This window comes from Limanda limanda, chromosome 21 (assembly GCF_963576545.1).
Source record: "Limanda limanda chromosome 21, fLimLim1.1, whole genome shotgun sequence".
NCBI lineage: Eukaryota > Metazoa > Chordata > Actinopteri > Pleuronectiformes > Pleuronectidae > Limanda > Limanda limanda.
The window spans coordinates 4,186,951-4,212,270 of NC_083656.1; the positions used below are offsets into that span (position 1 = coordinate 4,186,951).

General features: G+C 41.4%; 1 protein-coding gene across 1 annotated transcript; it reads left to right on the forward strand.

Moving 5' to 3' along the window:
- Positions 1-5,395: 5,395 nt before the first annotated feature.
- On the forward strand, positions 5,396-9,374 carry LOC133028350 (cysteine-rich motor neuron 1 protein-like). The gene is made up of 4 exons (XM_061095545.1): positions 5,396-5,484; positions 5,852-6,040; positions 7,871-8,059; positions 8,626-9,374. Exons 1-4 carry the CDS (start codon positions 5,403-5,405, stop codon positions 8,655-8,657), a joined length of 492 nt encoding a protein of 163 aa, XP_060951528.1. The 5' UTR covers positions 5,396-5,402; the 3' UTR covers positions 8,658-9,374.
- Positions 9,375-25,320: the final 15,946 nt, after the last annotated feature.

Consider the following 25,320-nt stretch of genomic DNA (forward strand, 5'->3'; position numbering starts at 1 on the left):
GAAAGATTTGGTATTTCCAAACCCTTTGCATAAAGAAAGCTTTTTTTGGATGTTAGGGGAGGGAGAACAGATCACATTGCATTATTTTGTACTGAGGTCACTTTTGTTTTCTTCTCAACCATTCTGAAGTAATCAGAAAAAGTCAGGCTGCTGTTTCAGAAAAACACATTCCTGTGATTTGCTGGATGGTGACTACGCTTTGCTCAAATCCTTCATTAGAAGTCAACACAGGATCAGTTCCTCTGAAAATACTCAAGAAACATATTCCGAGGCTGAATTTATCAATATGCTATGAGGTCAATGCCGATACCAAATTTAGGAAGTAAAATAAATGTCCAATAATGTTATATCTGCCAATATTTCTGAAAAAAATTGGCAATGATTCCTAATATTGTAATTATCAAACCCTTGTGAGAAAGAAATGTGATTAATCATTGTCAGTCGTCCCAACCGCGTACTGAGGAAAAATAAATTACCTGAATATTCTCATATTCTCACGGCTTCCAAAATCACAGCAGAAATGACAACTTCATTGAGTTAGTCCGACAAGACGATATGGATTAATGGGTCTTTAAATGTGTTATTTAAATCTATCAATAATCAAACATGACAAATTAATGATGATAGTTCTGTTAAATGAAATGAAAACAGAAACATTAGGATGAGATTCAGTTCTTGTAGAGGCCTTAGGTTGCAAACATTTCAAATGGTAAGATGTTTATGAAATCCCATGTGTCTCTTATTAGTTTAATACGGCCATATTGAGATTTATTCAACTGTACTGTAAACGAGTACATATATGTTCGAATACATTTTCTCTTCTTTTAAACTTTCCCGTGTTCCAATTGCTGTAAAACCCCAAAGTAAACGGGCTAAGAAGGGCGAGAAGGAAGATAATCAAGGATTATTATGCACAAACCAAGAAAATAGGCAAGTGAGGCAAAAGGAAGTTAAAGAAAACAGCTGTCAGCACATGTGATCAGAATCTGTTTACTTGACTGAAAGATTTGCTATTTCCCAACCCTATGCTGAGAGAAGCCTTATTTGGATGTTACAATGTGAACAGATCACATTGCATTATTTTGTACTGAGGTCACTTTTGTTTTCTTCTCAAACATTCTGAAGTACTCAATAAAAGTCAGGCCGGACTCAAAGCTCAGAAGCAACGTCTGGCTGCTGTTTCAGAACAACACATTCCTGTGATTTGCTGAATGGTGACTACGCTTTGCTCAAATCCTTCACTAGAAGTCAACACAGGATCAGTTCCTCTGAAAATACTCAAGAGACCTATTCCCTGGCTGAATTTATCAATATGCTATGAGGTCGATGCCGATACCAAAATTAGGACGTAAAAAAATGTCCAATAACGTTATATCTGCCAATATATCTGAAAAAAATTGGCAATGATTCCTATGATTGTAATTTTCAAACCCTTGTGAGACAGAAATTGTTATCAGCCACCTGATACATCAGTCAACTCTTGTGCACACACACCAGACCCAAGTTCTTTAGGTAAAGATTGTACTCGGCATAGAAAATCATTTAGTCTCAAAACACTGGAGCTTGAAATGCTCTTGGCAACGTTTTCATCTCCATCTGCTTTCCTCCCTGTGAGTAAAATGCGCAGACTTCATTCTGCATCACCAGACATAGTTCTGATCCCTTTCCTCCTTTTTTAAAAAAAACCATTAAGTACAAATGAACATATCATATAACCTTTTAAACAAAAGAACCTTCTGCATAACCGTGAGTTATGAGTGCGCTCATCGTCCACGTTTGAGCTGAAACGTGAACTTGTGTGACTTGGTTTCTTGAGACGGCCCCTCTCTCTGATGAAGGAGGGACTCTGCCCCTCGAACATGTACAAGTGATCTGCTGCTCCGGGACCTCCCCAAAACTCTGTGGCATATAAAAGCCAAGCTAAGTCATTTGTTTAAGCAGTAGGGAGTTTCTGCTAGGGTCTGGATTGGAGTTAATCAAAGACTGGACCCTACCGTGCATGAGTGCTATTTAGACATGTTCAGCTTTGTGGATATTCGGTTAGCGCTGCTGCTGAGCGCAGCAGTGCTTTTGGTTGGAGGTCACAGCATTAGAGATAGTAAGTATCACTTTCACACTTTGATTTGACTTGTTTTGGGGACTTGTGGCCCCTCGAGATGCGGATAAACATTGGCCAAAGGGTCAGAGCTTCATGCCAGAGGTCAGGTCTTTACATCAGCGTTCATTACAAGTACAATCATAAAAAAGTGACAGTGATAAATCAATACTTTGCTGAATGTTTGGTTTAGTGTGTCACATTGGATCCAAGCAGCTGTAGTTTATGAGTTTTAAGTTGTCTTGTTTGGTGCAGGGACACATCTGGCTCCCATAGAACTTCAAACCCAGTTCATAACTCTGTTATTTGGGGGGGGATATTTACTCTGACTGTTACCAAACTCACCGCGGTTCTCTCCTTTCCTTTCAGTGTCATTCAGCAGCTGCACATTAGAAGGAAAGCAGTACAATGACAAGGCTGAATGGAAACCAGAGCCCTGCACCACCTGCATCTGCAACAGTGGAACCGTCGTGTGCGGCAGTGCGGGCTGCAGTTTTCTATCCGGCTGCACCAACCCAATCATCCCAGAGGGAGAGTGCTGCCCTATCTGCCCTGATGGTACAGCGCCTTGATCCTCCTCAGCCTTTTGTGTGGTTAACAAGCTCTGTGGCGCCACCTAGTGCCTTCCCACCTTGTCTCTGACAAGCTGAGGCTCCTGGGCCGTGAATGGATTGAGGCCCTAAGCCTGAGGAAACATAAATTACCTGAATATTCTCATATTCTCTCGGCTTCCAAAATCACATCAGAAATGACAACTTCATTGAGTTAGTCCGACAAGACGATTAGGATTAATGGCTCTTTAAATGTGTTTTTTAAATCTATCAATTATCCAACATGACACATGAATGATGATAGTTCTGTTAAATTAAATGAAAACAGAAACATTAGGATGAGATCCAGTTCTTGTAGAGGCCTTAGGATGCAAACATTAGGGTAAGGGTTAGGGTTAGGGTTAGTTTGGGTTAGGCTAACCCTAACCCAAACATTTCAAATGTTAAGATTTTAATGAAATCCCATGTGTCTCTTATTAGTTTAATACGGCCATATTAAGATTTATTGAACTGTACTGTAAACAAGTAAATATCTGTTAGAATACATGTTCTCTTCTTTTAAACTTTCCCGTGTTCCAATTGCTGTAAAACCCAAAAGTAAATGGGCTAAACAGGCGAAGAGGAAGATAATCAAGGATCCGTTTCACTATTGCAAGCAGGATAATTATACACAAACCATGAAAATAGGGAAGTTAAAGAAAACTGCTATCAGTACAAATGATCAGAATCGGTTTACTTGACTGAAAGATTTGCTATTTCCAAACCCTCTGCCTGAGAGAAGCCGTATTTGGATGTTAGGGGAGGGAGAACAGATCACATTGCATTATTTTGAACTGAGGTCAGTTTTGTTTTCTTCTCAACCATTCTGAAGTAATCAGAAAAAGTCTGGCTGCTGTTTCCGAAAAACACATTCCTGTGATTTGCTGGATGGTGACTACGCTTTGCTCAAATCCTTCACTAGAAGTCTACACAGGATCAGTTCCTCTGAAAATACTAAAGAAACTTATTCCCAGGCTGAATTTATCAATATGCTATGAGGTCAATGCCGATACCAAATTTAGGAAGTAAAATAAATGTCCAATAACGTTATATCTGCCAATATTTCTGAAAAAAATTGGCAATGATTCCTATGATTGTAATTATCAAACCCTTATGAGAAAGAAATGTGATTAATCATTGTCAGTCGTCCCAACCGCGTACTGAGGAAAAATAAATGACCTGAATATTCTCATATTCTCACGGCTTCTAAAATCACAGCAGAAATGACAACTTCATTGAGTTAGTCCGACAAGACGATATGGATTAATGGCTCTTTAAATATGTTATTTAAATCTATCAATAATCAAACATGACAAATGAATGACGATAGTTCTGTTAAATTAAATGAAAACAGAAACATTAGGATGAGATTCAGTTCTTGTAGAGGCCTTAGGTTGCAAACATTTCAAATGGTAAGATGTTTATGAAATCCCATGTGTCTCTTATTAGTTTAATACGGCCATATTGAGATTTATTCAACTGTACTGTAAACGAGTACATATATGTTAGAATACATTTTCTCTTCTTTTAAACTTTCCCGTGTTCCAATTGCTGTAAAACCCCAAAGTAAACGGGCTAAACAGGCGAGAAGGAAGATAATCAAGGATTATTATGCACAAACCAAGAAAATAGGCAAGTGAGGCAAAAGGAAGTTAAAGAAAACAGCTGTCAGCACATGTGATCAGAATCTGTTTACTTGACTGAAAGATTTGCTATTTCCCAACCCTATGCTGAGAGAAGCCTTATTTGGATGTTACAATGTGAACAGATCACATTGCATTATTTTGTACTGAGGTCACTTTTGTTTTCTTCTCAAACATTCTGAAGTACTCAATAAAAGTCAGGCCGGACTCAAAGCTCAGAAGCAACGTCTGGCTGCTGTTTCAGAACAACACATTCCTGTGATTTGCTGAATGGTGACTACGCTTTGCTCAAATCCTTCACTAGAAGTCAACACAGGATCAGTTCCTCTGAAAATACTCAAGAGACCTATTCCCTGGCTGAATTTATCAATATGCTATGAGGTCGATGCCGATACCAAAATTAGGACGTAAAAAATGTCCAATAACGTTATATCTGCCAATATATCTGAAAAAAATTGGCAATGATTCCTATGATTGTAATTTTCAAACCCTTGTGAGACAGAAATTGTTATCAGCCACCTGATACATCAGTCAACTCTTGTGCACACACACCAGACCCAAGTTCTTTAGGTAAAGATTGTACTCGGCATAGAAAATAATTTAGTCTCAAAACACTGGAGCTTGAAATGCTCTTGGCAACGTTTTCATCTCCATCTGCTTTCCTCCCTGTGAGTAAAATGCGCAGACTTCATTCTGCATCACGAGACATAGTTCTGATCCCTTTCCTCCTTTTTTAAATAAAACCATTAAGTACAAATGAACATATCATATAACCTTTTAAACAAAAGAACCTTCTGCATAACCGTGAGTTATGAGTGCGCTCATCGTCCACGTTTGAGCTGAAACGTGAACTTGTGTGACTTGGTTTCTTGAGACGGCCCCTCTCTCTGATGAAGGAGGGACTCTGCCCCTCGAACATGTACAAGTGATCTGCTGCTCCGGGACCTCCCCAAAACTCTGTGGCATATAAAAGCCAAGCTAAGTCATTTGTTTAAGCAGTAGGGAGTTTCTGCTAGGATCTGGATTGGAGTTAATCAAAGACTGGACCCTACCGTGCATGAGTGATATTTAGACATGTTCAGCTTTGTGGATATTCGGTTAGCGCTGCTGCTGAGCGCAGCAGTGCTTTTGGTTGGAGGTCACAGCATTAGAGATAGTAAGTATCACTTTCACACTTTGATTTGACTTGTTTTGGGGACTTGTGGCCCCTCGAGATGCGGATAAACATTGGCCAAAGGGTCAGAGCTTCATGCCAGAGGTCAGGTCTTTACATCAGCTTTCATTACAAGTACAATCATAAAAAAGTGACAGTGATAAATCAATACTTTGCTGAATGTTTGGTTTAGTGTGTCACATTGGATCCAAGCAGCTGTAGTTTATGAGTTTTAAGTTGTCTTGTTTGGTGCAGGGACACATCTGGCTCCCATAGAACTTCAAACCCAGTTCATAACTCTGTTATTTGGGGGGGGGATATTTACTCTGACTGTTACCAAACTCACCGCGGTTCTCTCCTTTCCTTTCAGTGTCATTCAGCAGCTGCACATTAGAAGGACAGCAGTACAATGACAAGGCTGAATGGAAACCAGAGCCCTGCACCACCTGCATCTGCAACAGTGGAACCGTCGTGTGCGGCAGTGCGGGCTGCAGTTTTCCATCCGGCTGCTCCAACCCTATCATCCCAGAGGGAGAGTGCTGCCCCATCTGCCCTGATGGTACAGCGCCTTGATCCTCCTCAGCCTTTTGTGTGGTTAACAAGCTCTGTGGCGCCACCTAGTGCCTTCCCACCTTGTCTCTGACAAGCTGAGGCTCCTGGGCCGTGAATGGACTGAGGCCCTAAGCCTGAGGAAACATAAATTACCTGAATATTCTCATATTCTCTCGGCTTCCAAAATCACATCAGAAATGACAACTTCATTGAGTTAGTCCGACAAGACGATTTGGATTAATGGCTCTTTAAATGTGTTTTTTAAATCTATCAATTATCCAACATGACACATGAATGATGATAGTTCTGTTAAATTAAATGAAAACAGAAACATTAGGATGAGATCCAGTTCTTGTAGAGGCCTTAGGATGCAAACATTAGGGTAAGGGTTAGGGTTAGGGTTAGTTTGGGTTAGGCTAACCCTAACCCAAACATTTCAAATGTTAAGATTTTAATGAAATCCCATGTGTCTCTTATTAGTTTAATACGGCCATATTAAGATTTATTGAACTGTACTGTAAACAAGTAAATATCTGTTAGAATACATGTTCTCTTCTTTTAAACTTTCCCGTGTTCCAATTGCTGTAAAACCCAAAAGTAAATGGGCTAAACAGGCGAAGAGGAAGATAATCAAGGATCCGTTTCACTATTGCAAGCAGGATAATTATACACAAACCATGAAAATAGGGAAGTTAAAGAAAACTGCTATCAGTACAAATGATCAGAATCGGTTTACTTGACTGAAAGATTTGCTATTTCCAAACCCTCTGCCTGAGAGAAGCCGTATTTGGATGTTAGGGGAGGGAGAACAGATCTCATTGCATTATTTTGAACTGAGGTCAGTTTTGTTTTCTTCTCAACCATTCTGAAGTAATCAGAAAAAGTCTGGCTGCTGTTTCCGAAAAACACATTCCTGTGATTTGCTGGATGGTGACTACGCTTTGCTCAAATCCTTCACTAGAAGTCTACACAGGATCAGTTCCTCTGAAAATACTAAAGAAACTTATTCCCAGGCTGAATTTATCAATATGCTATGAGGTCAATGCCGATACCAAATTTAGGACGTAAAATAAATCTCCAATAACGTTATATCTGCCAATATTTCTGAAAAAAATTGGCAATGATTCCTATGATTGTAATTATCAAACCCTTGTGAGAAAGAAATGGGATTAAGGGTTGATATTTTAATGTCAAGCAAGATAAAGCATTTTTTCATATACAATGTGAATATAAATGCATCTATTCCAAATTGATTATTCTGTAAAATGAAAGTTTTCATATCAGCAATCATAAAGTCAGATACAAACACATTTGTGAATGCTCATATCGGCCAATTGTTATCAGCCACCTGATAGATCAGTCAACTCTTGTGCACACACTTCTAGACATGTTCAGCTTTGTGGATATTCAGCTAGCGCTGCTGCTGAGCGCAGCAGTGCTTTTGGTGAGAGGTCAAGGCGATGAAGATAGTAAGTATCACTTTCACACTTTGATTTGACTTGTTTTGGGGACTTGTGGCCCCTCGAGATGCGGATAAACACTGGCCAAAGGGTCAGAGCTTCATGCCAGAGGTCAGGTCTTTACATCAGCGTTCATTACAAGTACAATCATAAAAAAGTGACAGTGATAAATCAATACTTTGCTGAATTTTAGGTTTTGTGTGTCACATTGGATCCAAGCTGCTCTAGTTGTATGAGTTTAAAGTGGTCTTGTCTGGTGCAGGGACACATCTGGCTCCCATAGAACTTCAAACCCAGTTGATCACTCTGTTATTTGGGGGGGGGATATTTACTCTGACTGCTACCAAACTCACAGAGGTTCTCTCCTTTCCTTTCAGTGCTAGTAGGCGGCTGCACAATACATGGAAAGATGTTCAGGGACAAGGCTGAATGGAAACCAGAGCCCTGCAAGACCTGCCACTGCAACAGTGGAACCGTCGTGTGCGGCAGTGCGGGCTGCAGTTTTCCATCCGGCTGCTCCAACCCGATCGTCCCAGAGGGAGAGTGCTGCCCCATCTGCCCTGATGGTACAGCGCCTTGATCCTCCTCAGCCTTTTGTGTGGTTAACAAGCTCTGTGGCGCCACCTAGTGCCTTCCCACCTTGTCTCTGACAAGCTGAGGCTCCTGGGCCGTGAATGGACTGAGGCCCTAAGCCTGCCTGCTTGCCTGAGGATTTTCAGTCGCTTTGGATTTATTTCATTTCAATTTCAATATGCATTCTTTTAACAACAGATTACACCTGCTCTTTCCTGAAGCCTGGCAGTGAATGTTTTATTTCTCCTCATCATGCTTACCTGTGCAGGGGTTGACATGGCCTACACATGTCTCATTTCTCCCTAAACCATCTCTGTTTTCCACTTATTCTTTTGCAGAAATGATTTAGAATCAAAGAGGTGGACTTTTGATTCACAATCACACTGTATTTCATACTTAAGTCAGCCCTGACTTCTTGTTTAGACCCGCTGTAGATAGCTGTGAGCTTCAGTTTAATGCTAATCCTGTCAAGTTTCCTTTTGTAAATGTTCGTAGTTAGGATTGTTTCTCTCATAATGTTCAAGAGGTGTTGACACTTTCTTCTCTGTTGGTTCTATAGGGACGGGAAATGGAAACCAGACAGATTACTGAGGAGCTTTGTCCGCTGTAGAGCCAGAAAAATGTGGCGTTCCACGGACACAGTGTAATCAAGTGGACTTGTGCTTGGAACGGGCTGAATGCTGCTGAAATAAAAAAAACAGAGTTGGTTTAACAAACGAATATTGGAGAAAAAATGTGAGGTCAAACTAACAGGAAGTACTGTCCAACCTTTCACAATAAAACAAGCAGTGACAAGAGAAAGATTAAAAAACATTGACCTGCCAGAGGTGTGGACTTGTGCTTAGAACGGGCTGAATGCTGCTGCTTGTGCTTCAAGGACTTGATCTTAACCAAGGAACCAGGAGGAGAAGTCGTTTGCCTGCTGGCTGACGTTCTCTCTATGAAACTACCTGCACCTCAGGTTTTTCTGTCCATCAGGTAAACATATGACTGAAGGCCGGGTTGGAAAACCTCTCATCTGTTATAAAAGGTGCTTTTACAGCCTGTGTTCTTTGTAAAGATCAATACTTAGTGCGCTATGTATTTACTGCTTCTCCACTCACAGTCCAATCCTGACTGCATTGATGAATGACTGTTAAAAGATAAATACGATGTGGTTGTGGGTTTCCTCGTCTCCTGGCTTTTCTTAATTCTCCTGCACGGAGGAGCAGAGCGCCGAGGACCAGGGATTTCACTGAGAGAAAAACTGTGTAATTCACCTCTGATGTGATTGACTTGTGTTTTTGTTGAAGGGTTGGTGAGTTGAAAGGATTTAGCTTCTTCTATTTGTGAGACAGTGCTTGTTCATTATTATTCTATTAAAACATGAATCATTATGCGTTGTTTTTGTTGTGTCCTGTTGTATAGTTTCTGAGGTGGCTCCAGGAGGACCAGCCGTCCTAATAAATGGATGTAAATAAATAATCTGGTTTCAGCAGCTTCCCAGTCATGACGCTCATTATCATTTCCACCACCTTCATCATCTTAACACGCTCACTGGTGGCGCCGCTAAATGGTCCCAGTCGAGGGACCAGTCCAAACCAGAGGGCTGCTGGTAAATATGGTCCTGGTGGAGAGAGGGTGGAAACCGTACGTCCTCATACGGGAGGTCATGTGGTAACGACCCCACTACACACAACGTGCAGTGGACGAGATCCTCTCAGGAGTAAAATCTCCAAGTGTTCAAATTCATGTCAAACAAAAAAGAGTAATTCACCTGCAGTTGCTCACATTATATATTGTAAAATGTCACTTTTGGTGGTGTTGCAGCTTCCCTCAGACAGAGGAGGAGGAGAAACATGTGTAGCGTCTCTGAGGTGATGATTGACAGCTGTCTCCGTGTTCTTCAGGTGTCTGAGCAGACGTGAAGTTTTCATTAGATGAGCAGCAGGTGCTAAAGAAAACCAGAAATACCTGCTTAGTGCAAACAAATTCACCAACCACACAGTTTGTTCGCCTGGAGACTATTTATTTTCTCAGCTACTAACTAATAAGAGAGATAGATAACACAAAGTTTGCGCTGAGTGTGCACACGTGGAGGAGACAAACGTCCACAGGGAGTTCTGTGGTTGTTTTAATGATTTATTAAAATCTGAGTGAGTTTAGTTAAGTTTCTCTTCAGGAGTTATGTGTATCTCCGTAATGATGAGGTTGTGATAATTTGGCAAAAGATAATTCTCATTGCCAGTATGATGTTTTCATGCAAACTAAAATGCATTGCCTCCAATTTTTTCTTTTGCAACTGAGTTTCTTTGTTTTGAACATTTCCTGCATTTTGTATTAACGTGCATGGTGTTAATGCTTCTATGTTGAATTGTAATACTTTCTCCATTTTGGAAAACTTGTATGACAATCATTGACTTTATCAACTCTTTTTAAAGATATTTAAAATGTCTATGGGGTGTTCACACCTGGATCAGCAGCCAAACATGCTTCATCTGCTTGTGTCTTAAATGTCTAATGTCCGAATCCTTCATTGAGTCCTACTAGTGAAGACGGGGAAGCGTCATTGGGTTTGAATGTCAGGAGGAGACGGCAGTAGAGGTTAACTCAGAGTTCGAATCAGGCCATTCTGTAGTTGTAGAAGCTGCAACGTGTCACCAGTGTAACCAGAATGCTTTGTGGATCTGCCAGGGATTCCTCCCTCCCTGTCTCTAACATCATGGGTACAATGCCTCTTTTGGAAAGGTGGATTATTGCACAGGTTGACGTACAATGTTTTTTAATATCTCTGTTCTGTGTGCTTTTGGAGTACTGTTGAATTTTGAGGGATTGACAGAAATTATGAATTATATATCGGCACATTTTATTCATTAGAAAGATGAGAGATGGTCGAGGAAAAACATACAATATCTGAATGACTTTAGAAATGTTCACAATTCATATTGACCTCAGGTTGGTAGATTTGATTTGGATGCAGTGGTTGTGTGACATGATGAATCTGCAGCTGCTTGCATATCACCCTGCATGTTTTGAAGGCTGACATGTTTCACTTGTATAGGGAAAATGATTTAGTCTCAAAACACCTGAACAAACACGTCTGAGCGGAGGAGAGCCGGTGCGTGAAAGACGAGTGCGCTCATCGTCCACGTCTGAGCTGAATTGGAACTTGTGTGACTTGGTTTCTTGAGACGGCCCCTCTCTCTGATGAAGGAGGGACTCTGCCCAAAATTTGGTGGCGTATAAAAGCCAAGCTAAGTCATTTGTTTAAGCAGTAGGGAGTTTCTGCTAGGATCTGGATTGGAGTTACGCAGAGACTGGACCCTACCGTACATGAGTGATATTTAGACATGTTCAGCTTCATGGATATTTGGTTAGCGCTGCTGCTGAGCGCAGCAGTGCTTTTGGAGAGAGGTCAATGCGTGGGTGGTAGTAAGTATCACTTTCACACTTTGATTTGACTTTTTTTGGGGACTTGTGGCCCCTCGAGATGTGGGTAAACATTGGCCAAAGGGTCAGAGCTTCATGCCAGAGGTCAGGTTTTCTTTACAAGTACAATATAGAAAATAGTGACAGTGATAAATCAATACTTTGCTGAATGTTTGGTTTTGTGTGTCAGTTTGGATCCAAGCAGCTCTAGTTTTATGAGTTTAGGTTGTTTTGTCTGGTGCAGGGACACATCTGGCTCCCACAGAACTTCAAACCCAGTTGATCACTCTGTTTTTTGGGGAGGGGATATTTACTCTGACTGTTCCCAAACCCACAGTGGTTCTCTCCTTAAATTTCAGGACGAGGAGGCGGCTGCGAATTAGATGGAAAGGTGTACAATCCCAGGAGTGTATGGAAACCAAAGCTCTGCACCACCTGCTTCTGCGACGGCAGATCCGTCGTGTGCAACGAGGCGATCTGCGTGGTCACACCCGACTGCGCCTACCCGAACGGAGAGTGCTGCCCTATCTGCCCCAGTGATGGTTCACCGCCTTGATCCCACCTCGTCCCTGAGGCTCCTGGGCCATGAATGGATTGTGGCCCTAAGCCTGCCTGCTTGCCAATAACAAAGCTTTACCTATCGAAGACACTTAGAGTCTGGATATGTTGACCTCTGCATCATTGATTTTAGCATTTTTTTCAGGGAATCTCTCAATAGCCAACTGTTGTGGAGATGCACAAGCCCTCGATTCACAACCTGATAAATGCTCATATCTGAGAGAAGTAAGACGCTAATCATTATCCCTTATTTAGAGCCTATCTGCAATATTTCTTACTTAAGCTTTTAATTGGAGTAAAATGGGATATATAACAATCACAGCAAGATATTTAAACTCAACTCTGTTGTCGATTTCACTGCAGAATGTATTAAATATGTTGAATGTCTGGTTCTCTCTGGGTTGTCTGTAGGTCTTGTGTGATTCAGCGTTAATATTTTACCTCCTGATTTGTTCAGCACTAAACTTAAATAAAGTCCCTGCTGGTTTAATGCAGCTTCTCCTGTTGCACTATACTGACCTCTGCTGGAAAGAGAGAGAAACTACCTCACTGGGTTCTATGGTTTTGTCCCAACTACAAATTGATTGAATGAACCCACATCATGGACGTCGATGAGAGTAAAACATGACGTTGCGTTAACACACAAGAAAAAAATTTACACACACCAGGAAGTACTCAAAAAAACAGGTTTATTGAACTCACAGTTGGGCCCCTGAGTCTGGGCCCCCCCCACAGACGGCAGCACCACTCAGTGCCTGTACAGTGAAACATGCTGAAAGACACAAATCAAGACTAATGCTTTAAATCTCTACTGTTAGTCGTCCCAACCGCGTACTGAGGAAAAAGAAAATGACCTGAATATTCTCATTAATGACAGTTAGTGCAGCGCGGCTTCCAAACTACAGCAGAAATGACAACTTCATGGAGTTAGACCGAAAAGACGATATGGATTAATGGCTCTTTAGAAAACAAAAATCCTATGTGACGCTGCCACACAAAATTAGAAAAAATATTTAAAAAATTGGCACGTTTGTCAAAAAACAAAATCAAATCAGAGTAAAAGACAACAGTCTGTTATTGGACATTTGCTTTTATTTACAGAGGTCGTGGTCTCAAGGTCGTCTCGTGTCCAGAGAAACATAAAGATTCACGTGAATAGATTTCGATGGTTCCTCCTCCGGTGGGTTCTCGGTGCTTCACATGTTTATCAAGCATGAAGCACAACATGTAGAAAACACAGAACGTGTGTTTGTATTTTCCTTCTTCACCGACCTGAACATTGTCAGAAGTGAAACAAACGTTCTTTTCAAATGTGTGAAGGGAAATTATTCTGTGAAGAGCAGACAAATCAAAACTGGGACATGTTTCGTCCACATTTTTTGATAATCAATTTAGCTATTGATTCCAGTTTTTTCATGTGTTTTAATCGGTAAAGGTAATATTTGTAGATGTCATCATTTCTACGCGTTTGTTTATGTGATTCTGAACAATATTACATAAAAAGAACTGAATGGATTCCAACCAAACTTGGTGGAAGAATGCAGAATGTGTGAGGGAGGATCTTATTAAATTCTGGTGCCGATCCACATCAGTGAGCAGATCCCGGATCTTTTGATCACTTTCTTTAACATTGTGATATGGGACGTTTTTCAAATTTTTTCGCAGGGAGTCATTTATTGATGTGGATGAAAAAAAGAAACAGGCACATTAAGGGAACTGATATCTACAAGTGTGTGGAATAAAGGTGCAGCTTGACTCGACTGCTTGGCCTTGACGGAGGTTTAATCAGCTGCATATTGAACTCACCCCCCCCGTGCCTGACAAACAAGGATGATCTATTCAGTTCATATTTCAAAACTTGACAGTTTTCCCACGGAGCACAAAACAGATCAAGAGCAGGTAAAGTTCGACTTGGGGCAGAAAAACTGAGATGAGTCATTTTATGAGAAGAACAGCACAGATATGGTTCTGATGTTGTCCTGTCTTTGTGATGCTTGGACACACTCCTCCTGTCGAGTGTGTGTGTGTGTGTGTGTTTATATGTGTGATGGCATCTTCCTCCAGGGGCAGTTTAAGAAGTCTATGCTTGGAAGTCGTTTCCAAAGTGTCTAATCTGCTCCTCGGTCATGGACAGGTAGGTGGCCCTCATACTCGGCGAGTACTGTGGAAGACACACACAGAGACAGAGGAGACGTTAGAGGACGACAACGTGATTTCACTTCTGATCATCAGCTACAAATACAGATAAATGTCATGAGGGGCTTAAAGGAAAAGTGCACGGAGAATCTGCCTCTTGACAACATGGAACTCTCTGAAGGCCTGAGAAGGTTTGTGAAGTTTGGATTCAGAGGAGTTAAACTGGATTATGATGGAGATCCAGGATCAAGATAAAATCCACTTCAAACTACTCCTGCAGAATAATGGACTTCAACAAAACTTGTACAAACAGATCAATGGCAGTATAATGTATTATTTTACTTTGGCAAAATTCTTGTAAACCTGCCTGTATTTAGGTTTTTAACTTACTTTACTTTCTTTAATAAAAGATCCTGGATATTTTTTTCTAGATGGTGTTTCTCAGGGAATATTTCATGGATCACGATAAAACAATTTGACATATTTAGGAGTTAGACTGATATTTATTAGTACGTGCAATTCAGTGCAAATCCAAATATAAATCTAGCAGATTAAACAAACATTTTTCTGCCACTTTAAATAAGAAATAGAGCAACAAACCTACAACTGTCACTAATGAGTTGCTGAGATCATGTGGATTCATGACGGTAAAAACAGATTTCATGTAGATTTGTTATTTTAAGACTGTAAACTAAATTAAAGACTAAGTTTAGTTGAGTTTTCCTTTAATTTAAACCTGTTGAACTAACTCAGCACTCGATAACAAATAAATCTGTTTCTATATCACGACTGGATGCATGGTGCTAACACCTCGTGGCAGCAGAAGCTACAGAACTGAATGGTTGGAGCAGGACTGCATGCACAGTAGGGGGCGACTGTGAGGAGATCCAGGGACACAACTACAGTTCCACCCTGTGAGGACCAGGGGCAGACGTCCCACACTAACTCAGAGAGACACCGTCTGGGATGAGGACAACAGGTTGTGAGTTTGAAGCCATGCCAAACAGGTAGAACCGCACAGGAACCAAACAGAGTGATGAAAGGTGGAGGAGAGGTGATGGATGCAACAGAGGAGAAGAGGAGGGGGAGTCAGTCCTGAGGAAGAGTTGAAAAGACTTACTCTGTTTCTATACGGCTGAGAGTATATTTCCAAAAGTTGATTAAATTAAAAAAAGAGGATAAAAGATACAAACGAACAGAAAAAAACAAATATACACAAACGGACACACACACACACACACAAACAAAAATATATAAAAGAAGCTGTTAGCCGAAGACGACTGCATGGTGCTGCACAGTCACAGTCATAAATGTTCAAGAGGGGTTGACACTTTCTTCTCCGTTGGTTCTATAGGGATTTAGAAGGGCTGGAGAAAAAACGCTACATCGAAACCATTTTAATCCAGTGGACTTGTGCTTGGAACGGGCTGAATGCTGCTGCTTGTGCTTCAAGGACTTGATCTTAACAAAGGAACCAGGAGGAGAAGTCGTTTGCCTGCTGGCTGACATTCTCTCTATGAAACCACCTGCACCTCAGGTTTTTCTTTCCATCAGGTAAACATATGACTGAAGGCCGGGCTGGAAAACCTCTCATCTGTTATAAAAGGTGCTTTTACAGCCTGTGTTCTTTGTAAAGATCAATACTTAGTGCACTTTGTATTTACTGCTTCTGCACTCACAGTCCAATCCAAACTGCTTTGACGAGCGAGACGAGTGAAATGTCGCTGAACGCATCTATTCACCACGACTGTGCAAAGATAAATACGATGTGGTTGTGGGTTTCCTCGCCTCCTGGCTTTTCTTAATTCTCCTGCACGGAGGAGGTGCAGAGCGCCGAGGATCAGGGATTTCACTGAGAGAAAAACTGTGTAATGCAGTGCTTCTGATGTGATGACTTTGGATGGGTTGAAAGAATTTAGCTTCTTCTATTTGTGAGACAGTGCTTGTTCATTATTATTCTATTAAAACATGAATCATTATGCGTTGTTTTTGTTGTGTCCTGTTGTATAGTTTCTGAGGTGGCTCCAGGAGGACCAGTCGTCCTAATAAATGGATGAAAATAAATACATAAATAACCTGGTTTCAGCAGCTTCCCAGTTAGACCGCTCATAATCATTTCCACCACCTTCATCATCTTAACACGCTCACTGGTGGCGCCGCTAAATGGTCCCAGTCGAGGGACCAGTCCAAACCAGAGGGCTGCTGGTAAATATGGTCCTCGTGGAGAGAGGGTGGAAACCGTACGTCCTCATACGGGAGGTCATGTGGTAACGACCCCACTCCACACAACGTGCAGTGGACGAGATCCTCTCAGGAGTAAAATCTCCAAGTGTTAAAGTTCATGTCAAACAAAAAAGAGTAATTCACCTGCAGTTGCTCCCAATATATATTGTAAAATGTCACTTTTGGTGGTGTTGCAGCTTCCCTCAGACAGAGGAGGAGGAGAAACATGTGTAGCGTCTCTGAGGTGATGATTGACAGCTGTCTCCGTGTTTGTCAGGTGTCTGAGCAGACGTGAAGTTTTCGTTAGATGAGCAACAGGTGCTAAAGAAAACCAGAAATACCTGCTTAGTGCAAACAAATTCACCAACCACACAGTTTGTTCGCCTGGAGACTATTTATTTTCTCAGCTACGAACTAATAAGAGAGATAGATAACACAAAGTTTGCGCTGAGTGTGCACACATGGAGGAGACAAACGTCCACAGGGAGTTCTGTGGTTGTTTTAATGATTTATTAAAATCTGAGTGAGTTTAGTTAAGTTTCTCTTCAGGAGTTATGTGTATCTCTGTAATGATGAGGTTGTGATAATTTGGCAAAAGATAATTCTCATTGCCAGTATGATGTTTTCATGCAAACTAAAATGCATTGCCTCCAATTTTTTCTTTTGCAACTGAGTTTCTTCGTTTTGAACATTTCCTGCATTTTGTATTAACGTGCATGGTGTTAATGCTTCTTTGTTGAATTGTAATACTTTCTCCATTTTGGAAAACTTGTATGACAATCATTGACTTTATTAACTCTTTTTAAAGATATTTAAAATGTCTATGGGGTGTTCACACCTGGATCAGCAGCCAAACATGCTTCATCTGCTTGTGTCTTAAATGTCTAATGTCCGAATCCTTCATTGAGTCCTACTAGTGACGACGGGGAAGCGTCATTGGGTTTGAATGTCAGGAGGAGACGGCAGTAGAGGTTAACTCAGAGTTCGAATCAGGCCATTCTGTAGTTGTAGAAGCTGCAACGTGTCACCAGTGTAACCAGAATGCTTTGTGGATCTGCCAGGGATTCCTCCCTCCCTGTCTCTAACATCATGGGTACAATGCCTCTTTTGGAAAGGTGGATTATTGCACAGGTTGACGTACAATGTTTTTTAATATCTCTGTTCTGTGTGCTTTTGGAGTACTGTTGAATTTTGAGGGATTGACAGAAATTATGAATTATATATCGGCACATTTTATTCATTAGAAAGATGAGAGATGGTCGAGGAAAAACATACAATATCTGAATGACTTTAGAAATGTTCACAATTCATATTGACCTCAGGTTGGTAGATTTGATTTGGATACAGTGGTTGTGTGACATGATGAATCTGCAGCTGCTTGCATATCACCCTGCATGTTTTGAAAGCTGACATGTTTCACTTGTATAAGGAAAATGATTTAGTCTCAAAACACCTGAACAAACACGTCTGAGCGGAGGAGAGCCGGTGCGTGAAAGACGAGTGCGCTCATCGTCCACGTCTGAGCTGAAACGTGAACTTGTGTGACTTGGTTTCTTGAGACGGCCCCTCTCTGATGAAGGAGGGACTCTGCCCAAAATTTGGTGGCGTATAAAAGCCAAGCTAAGTCATTTGTTTAAGCAGTAGGGAGTTTCTGCTAGGATCTGGATTGGAGTTACGCAGAGACTGGACCCTACCGTACATGAGTGATATTTAGACATGTTCAGCTTCATGGATATTCGGTTAGCGCTGCTGCTGAGCGCAGCAGTGCTTTTGGTGAGAGGTCAAGGCGAGCGTGATAGTAAGTATCACTTTCACACTTTGATTTGACTTGTTTGGGGACTTGTGGCCCCTCGAGATGTGGGTAAACATTGGCCAAAGGGTCAGAGCTTCATGCCAGAGGTCAGGTTTTCTTTACAAGTACAATATAGAAAATAGTGACAGTGATAAATCAATACTTTGCTGAATGTTTGGTTTTGTGTGTCAGTTTGGATCCAAGCAGCTCTAGTTTTATGAGTTTAGGTTGTTTTGTCTGGTGCAGGGACACATCTGGCTCCCATAGAACTTCAAACCCAGTTGATCACTCTGTTTTATGGGGGGGGGGGGATATTTACTCTGACTGTTACCAAACTCACCGCGGTTCTCTCCTTAAGTTTCAGGACGAGGAGGCGGCTGCGAATTAGATGGAAAGGTGTACAATCCCAGGAGTGTATGGAAACCAAAGCTCTGCACCACCTGCTTCTGCGACGGCAGATCCGTCATGTGCAACGAGGTGATCTGCGTGGTCACACCCGACTGCGCCTACCCGAACGGAGAGTGCTGCCCTATCTGCCCAAGTGATGGTTCACCGCCTTGATCCCACCTTGTCTCTGAGGCTCCTGGGCCATGAATAGATTGTGGCCCTAAGCCTGCCTGCTTGCCAATAACAAAGCTTTACCTATCGAAGACACTTAGAGTCTGGATATGTTGACCTCTGCATCATTGATTTTAGCATTTTTTTCAGGGAATCTCACAATAGCCAACTGTTGTGGAGATGCACAAGCCCTCGATTCACAACCTGATAAATGCTCATATCTGAGAGAAGCAAGACGCTAATCATTATCCCTTTTTTAGAGCCTATCTGCAATATTTCTTACTTAAGCTTTTAATTGGAGTAAAATGGGATATACAACAATCACAGCAAGATATTTAAACTCAACTCTGTTGTCGATTTCACTGCAGAATGTATTAAATATGTTGAATGTCTGGTTCTCTCTGGGTTGTCTGTAGGTCTTGTGTGAGTCAGCGTTAATATTTTACCTCCTGATTTGTTCAGCACTAAACTTAAATAAAGTCCCTGCTGGTTTAATGCAGCTTCTCCTGTTGCACTATACTGACCTCTGCTGGAAAGAGAGAGAAACTACCTCACTGGGTTCTATGGTTTTGTCCCAACTACAAATTGATTGAATGAACCCACATCATGGACGTCGATGAGAGTAAAACATGACGTTGCGTTAACACACAAGAAAAAAATTAACACACACCAGGAAGTACTCAAAAAAACAGGTTTATTGAACTCACAGTTGGTCCCCTGAGTCTGGGCCCCCCCCACAGACGGCAGCACCACTCAGTGCCTGTACAGGGAAACATGCTGAAAGACACAAATCAAGACTAATGCTTTAAATCTCTACTGTTAGTCGTCCCAACCGCGTACTGAGGAAAAAGAAAATGACCTGAATATTCTCATTAATGACAATTAGTGCAGCGCGGCTTCCAAACTACAGCAGAAATGACAACTTCATGGAGTTAGACCGAAAGACGATATGGATTAATGGCTCTTTAGAAAACAAAAATCCTATGTGACGCTGCCACACAAAATTAGAAAAAATATTTAAAAAATTGGCACGCTTGTTTAAAAACAAAATCAAATCAGAGTAAAAGACAACAGTCTGTTATTGGACATTTGCTTTTATTTACAGAGGTCGTGGTCTCAAGGTCGTCTCGTGTCCAGAGAAACATAAAGATTCACGTGAATAGATTTCGATGGTTCCTCCTCCGGTGGGTTCTCGGTGCTTCACATGTTTATCAAGCATGAAGCGAAACATGTAGAAAACACAGCAGCGTGTGTTTCATATTTTCCTTCTTCACCGACTAACGTTGTCAGAGGTGAAACAAACGTTCTTTTCAAAGGTGTGAAGGGAAATTATTCTGTGAAGAGCAGACAAATCAAAACTGGGACATGTTTCGTCCACATTTTTTGATAATCAATTTAGCTGTTGATTCCAGTGTTTTCATGTGTTTTAATCGGTAAAGGTAATATTTGTAGATGTTATCATTTCTACGCGTTTGTTTATGTGATTCTGAACAATATTACATAAAAAGAACTGAATGGATTCCAACCAAACTTGGTGGAAGAATGCAGAATGTGTGAGGGAGGATCTTATTAAATTCTGGTGCCGATCCACATCAGTGAGCAGATCCCGGATCATTTGATGACTTTCTTTAACATTGTGATATGGGACGTTTTTCAAAATTTTTCGCAGGGAGTCATTTATTGATGTGGATGAAAAAAAGAAACAGGCACATTAAGGGAACTGATATCTACAAGTGTGTGGAATAAAGGTGCAGCTTGACTCGACTGCTTGGCCTTGACGGAGGTTTAATCAGCTGCATATTGAACTCACCTCCCCCCCCTTGCCTGACAAACAAGGCTGTTCTATTCAGTTCATATTTCAAAACGTGTCAGTTTGCCCACGGAGCACAAAACAGATCAAGAGCAGGTAAAGTTCGACTTGGGGCAGAAAAACTGAGATGAGTCATTTTACGAGAAGAACAGCACAGATATGGTTGTGATGTTGTCCTGTCTTTGTGATGCTTGGACACACTCCTCCTGTCGAGTGTGTGTGTGTTTGTGTGTGTGTGTTAATGTGTGTGATGGCGTCTTCCTCCAGGGGCAGTTTAAGAAGTCTATGCTTGGAAGTCGTTTCCAAAGTGTCTAATCTGCTCCTTGGTCATGGACAGGTAGGTGGCCCTCATACTCGGCGAGTACTGTGGAAGACACACACAGAGACAGAGGAGACGTTAGAGGACGACAACGTGATTTCACTTCTGATCATCAGCTACAAATACAGACGATGTCATGAGGGGCTTAAAGGAAAAGTGCACGGAGAATCTGCCTCTTGACAACATGGAACTCTCTGAAGGTCTGAGAAGGTTTGTGAAGTTTGTTTGGATTCACAGGAGTTAAACTGGATTGTCATGGAGAATAATAGACTTCAACAAAACTTGTACAAACAGATCAATGGCAGTATAATGTATTATTTTACTTTGGCAAATTTCTTGTAAACCTGCTTGTATTTAGATTTTTAACTTACTTTAATCTCAATAATAAAAGATACTGGATACTTTTTTCTAGATGGTGTTTCTCAGGGAATATTTCATGTATCATGATAAAACTATTTTACATATTTATGAGTAAGACTGATATTTATGAGTTTGTGCAATTCAGTGCAAATCCAAATATAAATCTAGCAGATTAAAAAACACTTTTTCTGCCACTTTAAATAAGAAATAGAGCAACAAACCTACAACTGTCACTAATGAGTTGCTGAGATCATGTGGATTCATGACGGTAAAAACAGATTTCATGTAAATTTGTTATTTTAAGACTGTGAACTAAATTAAAGACTAAGTTTAGTTGAGTTTTCCTTTTATTTAAACCTGTTGAACTAACTCAGCACTCGATAATAAATAAATCTGTTGATTCTATATCACTACTGGATGCATGGTGCTAACACCTCGTGGCAGCAGAAGCTACAGAACTGATTGGTTGGAGCAGGACTGCATGCACAGTAGGGGGCGACTGTGAGGAGATCCAGGGACACAACTACAGTCCCACCCTGTGAGGACCAGAGACAGACGTCCCACACTAGCTCAGAGAGACACCGTCTGGGATGAGGACAACAGGTTGTGAGTTTGAAGCCATGCCAAACAGGAAGAACCGCACAGGAACCAAACAGAGTGATGAAAGGTGGAGGAGAGGTGATCGATGCAACAGAGGAGAAGAGGAGGGGGAGTCAGTCCTGAGGAAGAGTTGAAAAGACTTACTCTGTTTCTATACGGCTGAGAGTATATTTCCAAAAGTTGATTAAATTAAAAAAAGAGGATAAAAGATACAAACGAACAGAAAAAAACAAATATACACAAACGGACACACACACACACACACAAACAAAAATATATAAAAGAAGCTGTTAGCCGAAGACGACTGCATGGTGCTGCACAGTCACAGTCATAAATGTTCAAGAGGGGTTGACACTTTCTTCTCCGTTGGTTCTATAGGGATTTAGAAGGGCTGGAGAAAAAACGCTACATCGATACCATTGTAATCCAGTGGACTTGTGCTTGGAACGGGCTGAATGCTGCTGCTTGTGCTTCAAGGACTTGATCTTAACAAAGGAACCAGGAGGAGAAGTCGTTTGCCTGCTGGCTGACGTTCTCTCTATGAAACCACCTGCACCTCAGGTTTTTCTTTCCATCAGGTTAAACATATGACTGAAGGCCGGGCTGGAAAACCTCTCATCTGTTATAAAAAGTGCTTTTACTGCCTGTGTTCTCTGAAAAGATCAATACTTAGTGCACTTTGTATTTACTGCTTCTGCACTCACAGTCCAATCCAAACTGCTTTGACGAGCGAGACGAGTGAAATGTCGCTGAACGCATCTATTCACCACGACTGTGCAAAGATAAATACGATGTGGTTGTGGGTTTCCTCGCCTCCTGGCTTTTCTTAATTCTCCTGCGAGGAGGAGGAGCAGAGCGCCGAGGATCAGGGATTTCACTGAGAGAAAAACTGTGTAATTCAGCTCTGATGTGATTGACTTGTGTTTTTGTTGAAGGGTTGGTGAGTTGAAAGGATTTAGCTTCTTCTATTTGTGAGACAGTGCTTGTTCATTATTATTCTATTAAAATAGGAATCATTATGCGTTGTTTTTTGTTGTGTCCTGTTGTATAGTTTCTGAGGTGGCTCCAGGAGGACCAGTCGTCCTAATAAATGGATGTAAATAAATAATCTGGTTTCAGCAGCTTCCCAGTTAGACCGCTCATAATCATTTCCACCACCTTCATCATCTTAACACGCTCACTGGTCCTCGTGGAGAGAGGGTGGAAACCGTACGTCCTCATACGGGAGGTCATGTGGTAACGACCCCACTCCACACAACGTGCAGTGGACGAGATCCTCTCAGGAGTAAAATCTCCAAGTGTTCAAATTCATGTCAAACAAAAAAGAGTAATTCACCTGCAGTTGCTCCCAATATATATTGTAAAATGTCACTTTTGGTGGTGTTGCAGCTTCCCTCAGACAGAGGAGGAGGAGAAACATGTGTAGCGTCTCTGAGGTGATGATTGACAGCTGTCTCCGTGTTCGTCAGGTGTCTGAGCAGACGTGAAGTTTTCGTTAGATGAGCAACATGTGCTAAAGAAAACCAGAAATACCTGCTTAGTGCAAACAAATTCACCAACCACACAGTTTGTTCGCCTGGAGACTATTTATTTTCTCAGCTACTAACTAATAAGAGAGATAGATAAAACAAAGTTTGCGCTGAGTGTGCACACGTGGAGGAGACAAACTTCCACAGGGAATTCTGTGGTTGTTTTAATGATTTAATCAAATCTGAGTGAGTTTAGTTAAGTTTCTCTTCAGGAGTTATGTGTATCTCCGTAATGATGAGGTTGTGATAATTTGGCAAAAGATAATTCTCATTGCCAGTATGATGTTTTCATGCAAACTAAAATGCATTGCCTCCAATTTTTTCTTTTGCAACTGAGTTTCTTCGTTTTGAACATTTCCTGCATTTTGTATTAACGTGCATGGTGTTAATGCTTCTTTGTTGAATTGTAATACTTTCTCCATTTTGGAAAACTTGTATGACAATCATTGACTTTATTAACTCTTTTTAAAGATATTTAAAATGTCTATGGGGTGTTCACACCTGGATCAGCAGCCAAACATGCTTCATCTGCTTGTGTCTTAAATGTCTAATGTCCGAATCCTTCATTGAGTCCTACTAGTGAAGACGGGGAAGCGTCATTGGGTTTGAATGTCAGGAGGAGACGGCAGTAAAGGTTAACTCAGAGTTCGAATCATGCCATTCTGTAGTTGTAGAAGCTGCAACGTGTCACCAGTGTAACCAGAATGCTTTGTGGATCTGCCAGGGATTCCTCCCTCCCTGTCTCTAACATCATGGGTACAATGCCTCTTTTGGAAAGGTGGATTATTGCACAGGTTGACGTACAATGTTTTTTAATATCTCTGTTCTGTGTGCTTTTGGAGTACTGTTGAATTTTGAGGGATTGACAGAAATTATGAATTATATATCGGCACATTTTATTCATTAGAAAGATGAGAGATGGTCGAGGAAAAACATACAATATCTGAATGACTTTAGAAATGTTCACAATTCATATTGACCTCAGGTTGGTAGATTTGATTTGGATGCAGTGGTTGTGTGACATGATGAATCTGCAGCTGCTTGCATATCACCCTGCATGTTTTGAAGGCTGACATGTTTCACTTGTATAGGGAAAATGATTTAGTCTCAAAACCCCTGAACAAACACGTCTGAGCGGAGGAGAGCCGCTGCGTGAAAGACGAGTGCGCTCATCGTCCACGTCTGAGCTGAATTGGAACTTGTGTGACTTGGTTTCTTGAGACGGCCCCTCTCTCTGATGAAGGAGGGACTCTGCCCAAAATTTGGTGGCGTATAAAAGCCAAGCAAAGTCATTTGTTTAAGCAGTAGGGAGTTTCTGCTAGGATCTGGATTGGAGTTACGCAGAGACTGGACCCTACCGTACATGAGTGATATTTAGACATGTTCAGCTTCATGGATATTCGGTTAACGCTGCTGCTGAGCGCAGCAGTGCTTTTGGTGAGAGGTCAACGCTGGGGTGGTAGTAAGTATCACTTTCACACTTTGATTTGACTTTTTTTGGGGACTTGTGGCCCCTCGAGATGTGGGTAAACACTGGCCAAAGGGTCAGAGCTTCATGCCAGAGGTCAGGTTTTCTTTACAAGTACAATATAGAAAATAGTGACAGTGATAAATCAATACTTTGCTGAATGTTTGGTTTTGTGTGTCAGTTTGGATCCAAGCAGCTCTAGTTTTATGAGTTTAGGTTGTTTTGTCTGGTGCAGGGACACATCTGGCTCCCATAGAACTTCAAACCCAGTTGATCACTCTGTTTTTTGGGGAGGGGATATTTACTCTGACTGTTACCAAACTCACAGTGGTTCTCTCCTTAAATTTCAGGACGAGGAGGCGGCTGCGAATTAGATGGAAAGGTGTACAATCCCAGGAGTGTATGGAAACCAAAGCTCTGCACCACCTGCTTCTGCGACGGCAGATCCGTCGTGTGCAACGAGGTGATCTGCGTGGTCACACCCGACTGCGCC

Coding starts and splice junctions, on each gene's coding strand:
- LOC133028350 (XM_061095545.1), top strand. CDS start 5,403: ATGTTCAGCTTTGTGGATATTCGGTTAGCGCTGCTGCTGAGCGCAGCA. Junction 6,041..7,870: donor CTGCCCCATCTGCCCTGATG/GTACAGCGCCTT, acceptor CTTTCCTTTCAG/TGCTAGTAGGCGGCTGCACA. Junction 8,060..8,625: donor CTGCCCCATCTGCCCTGATG/GTACAGCGCCTT, acceptor TTGGTTCTATAG/GGACGGGAAATGGAAACCAG.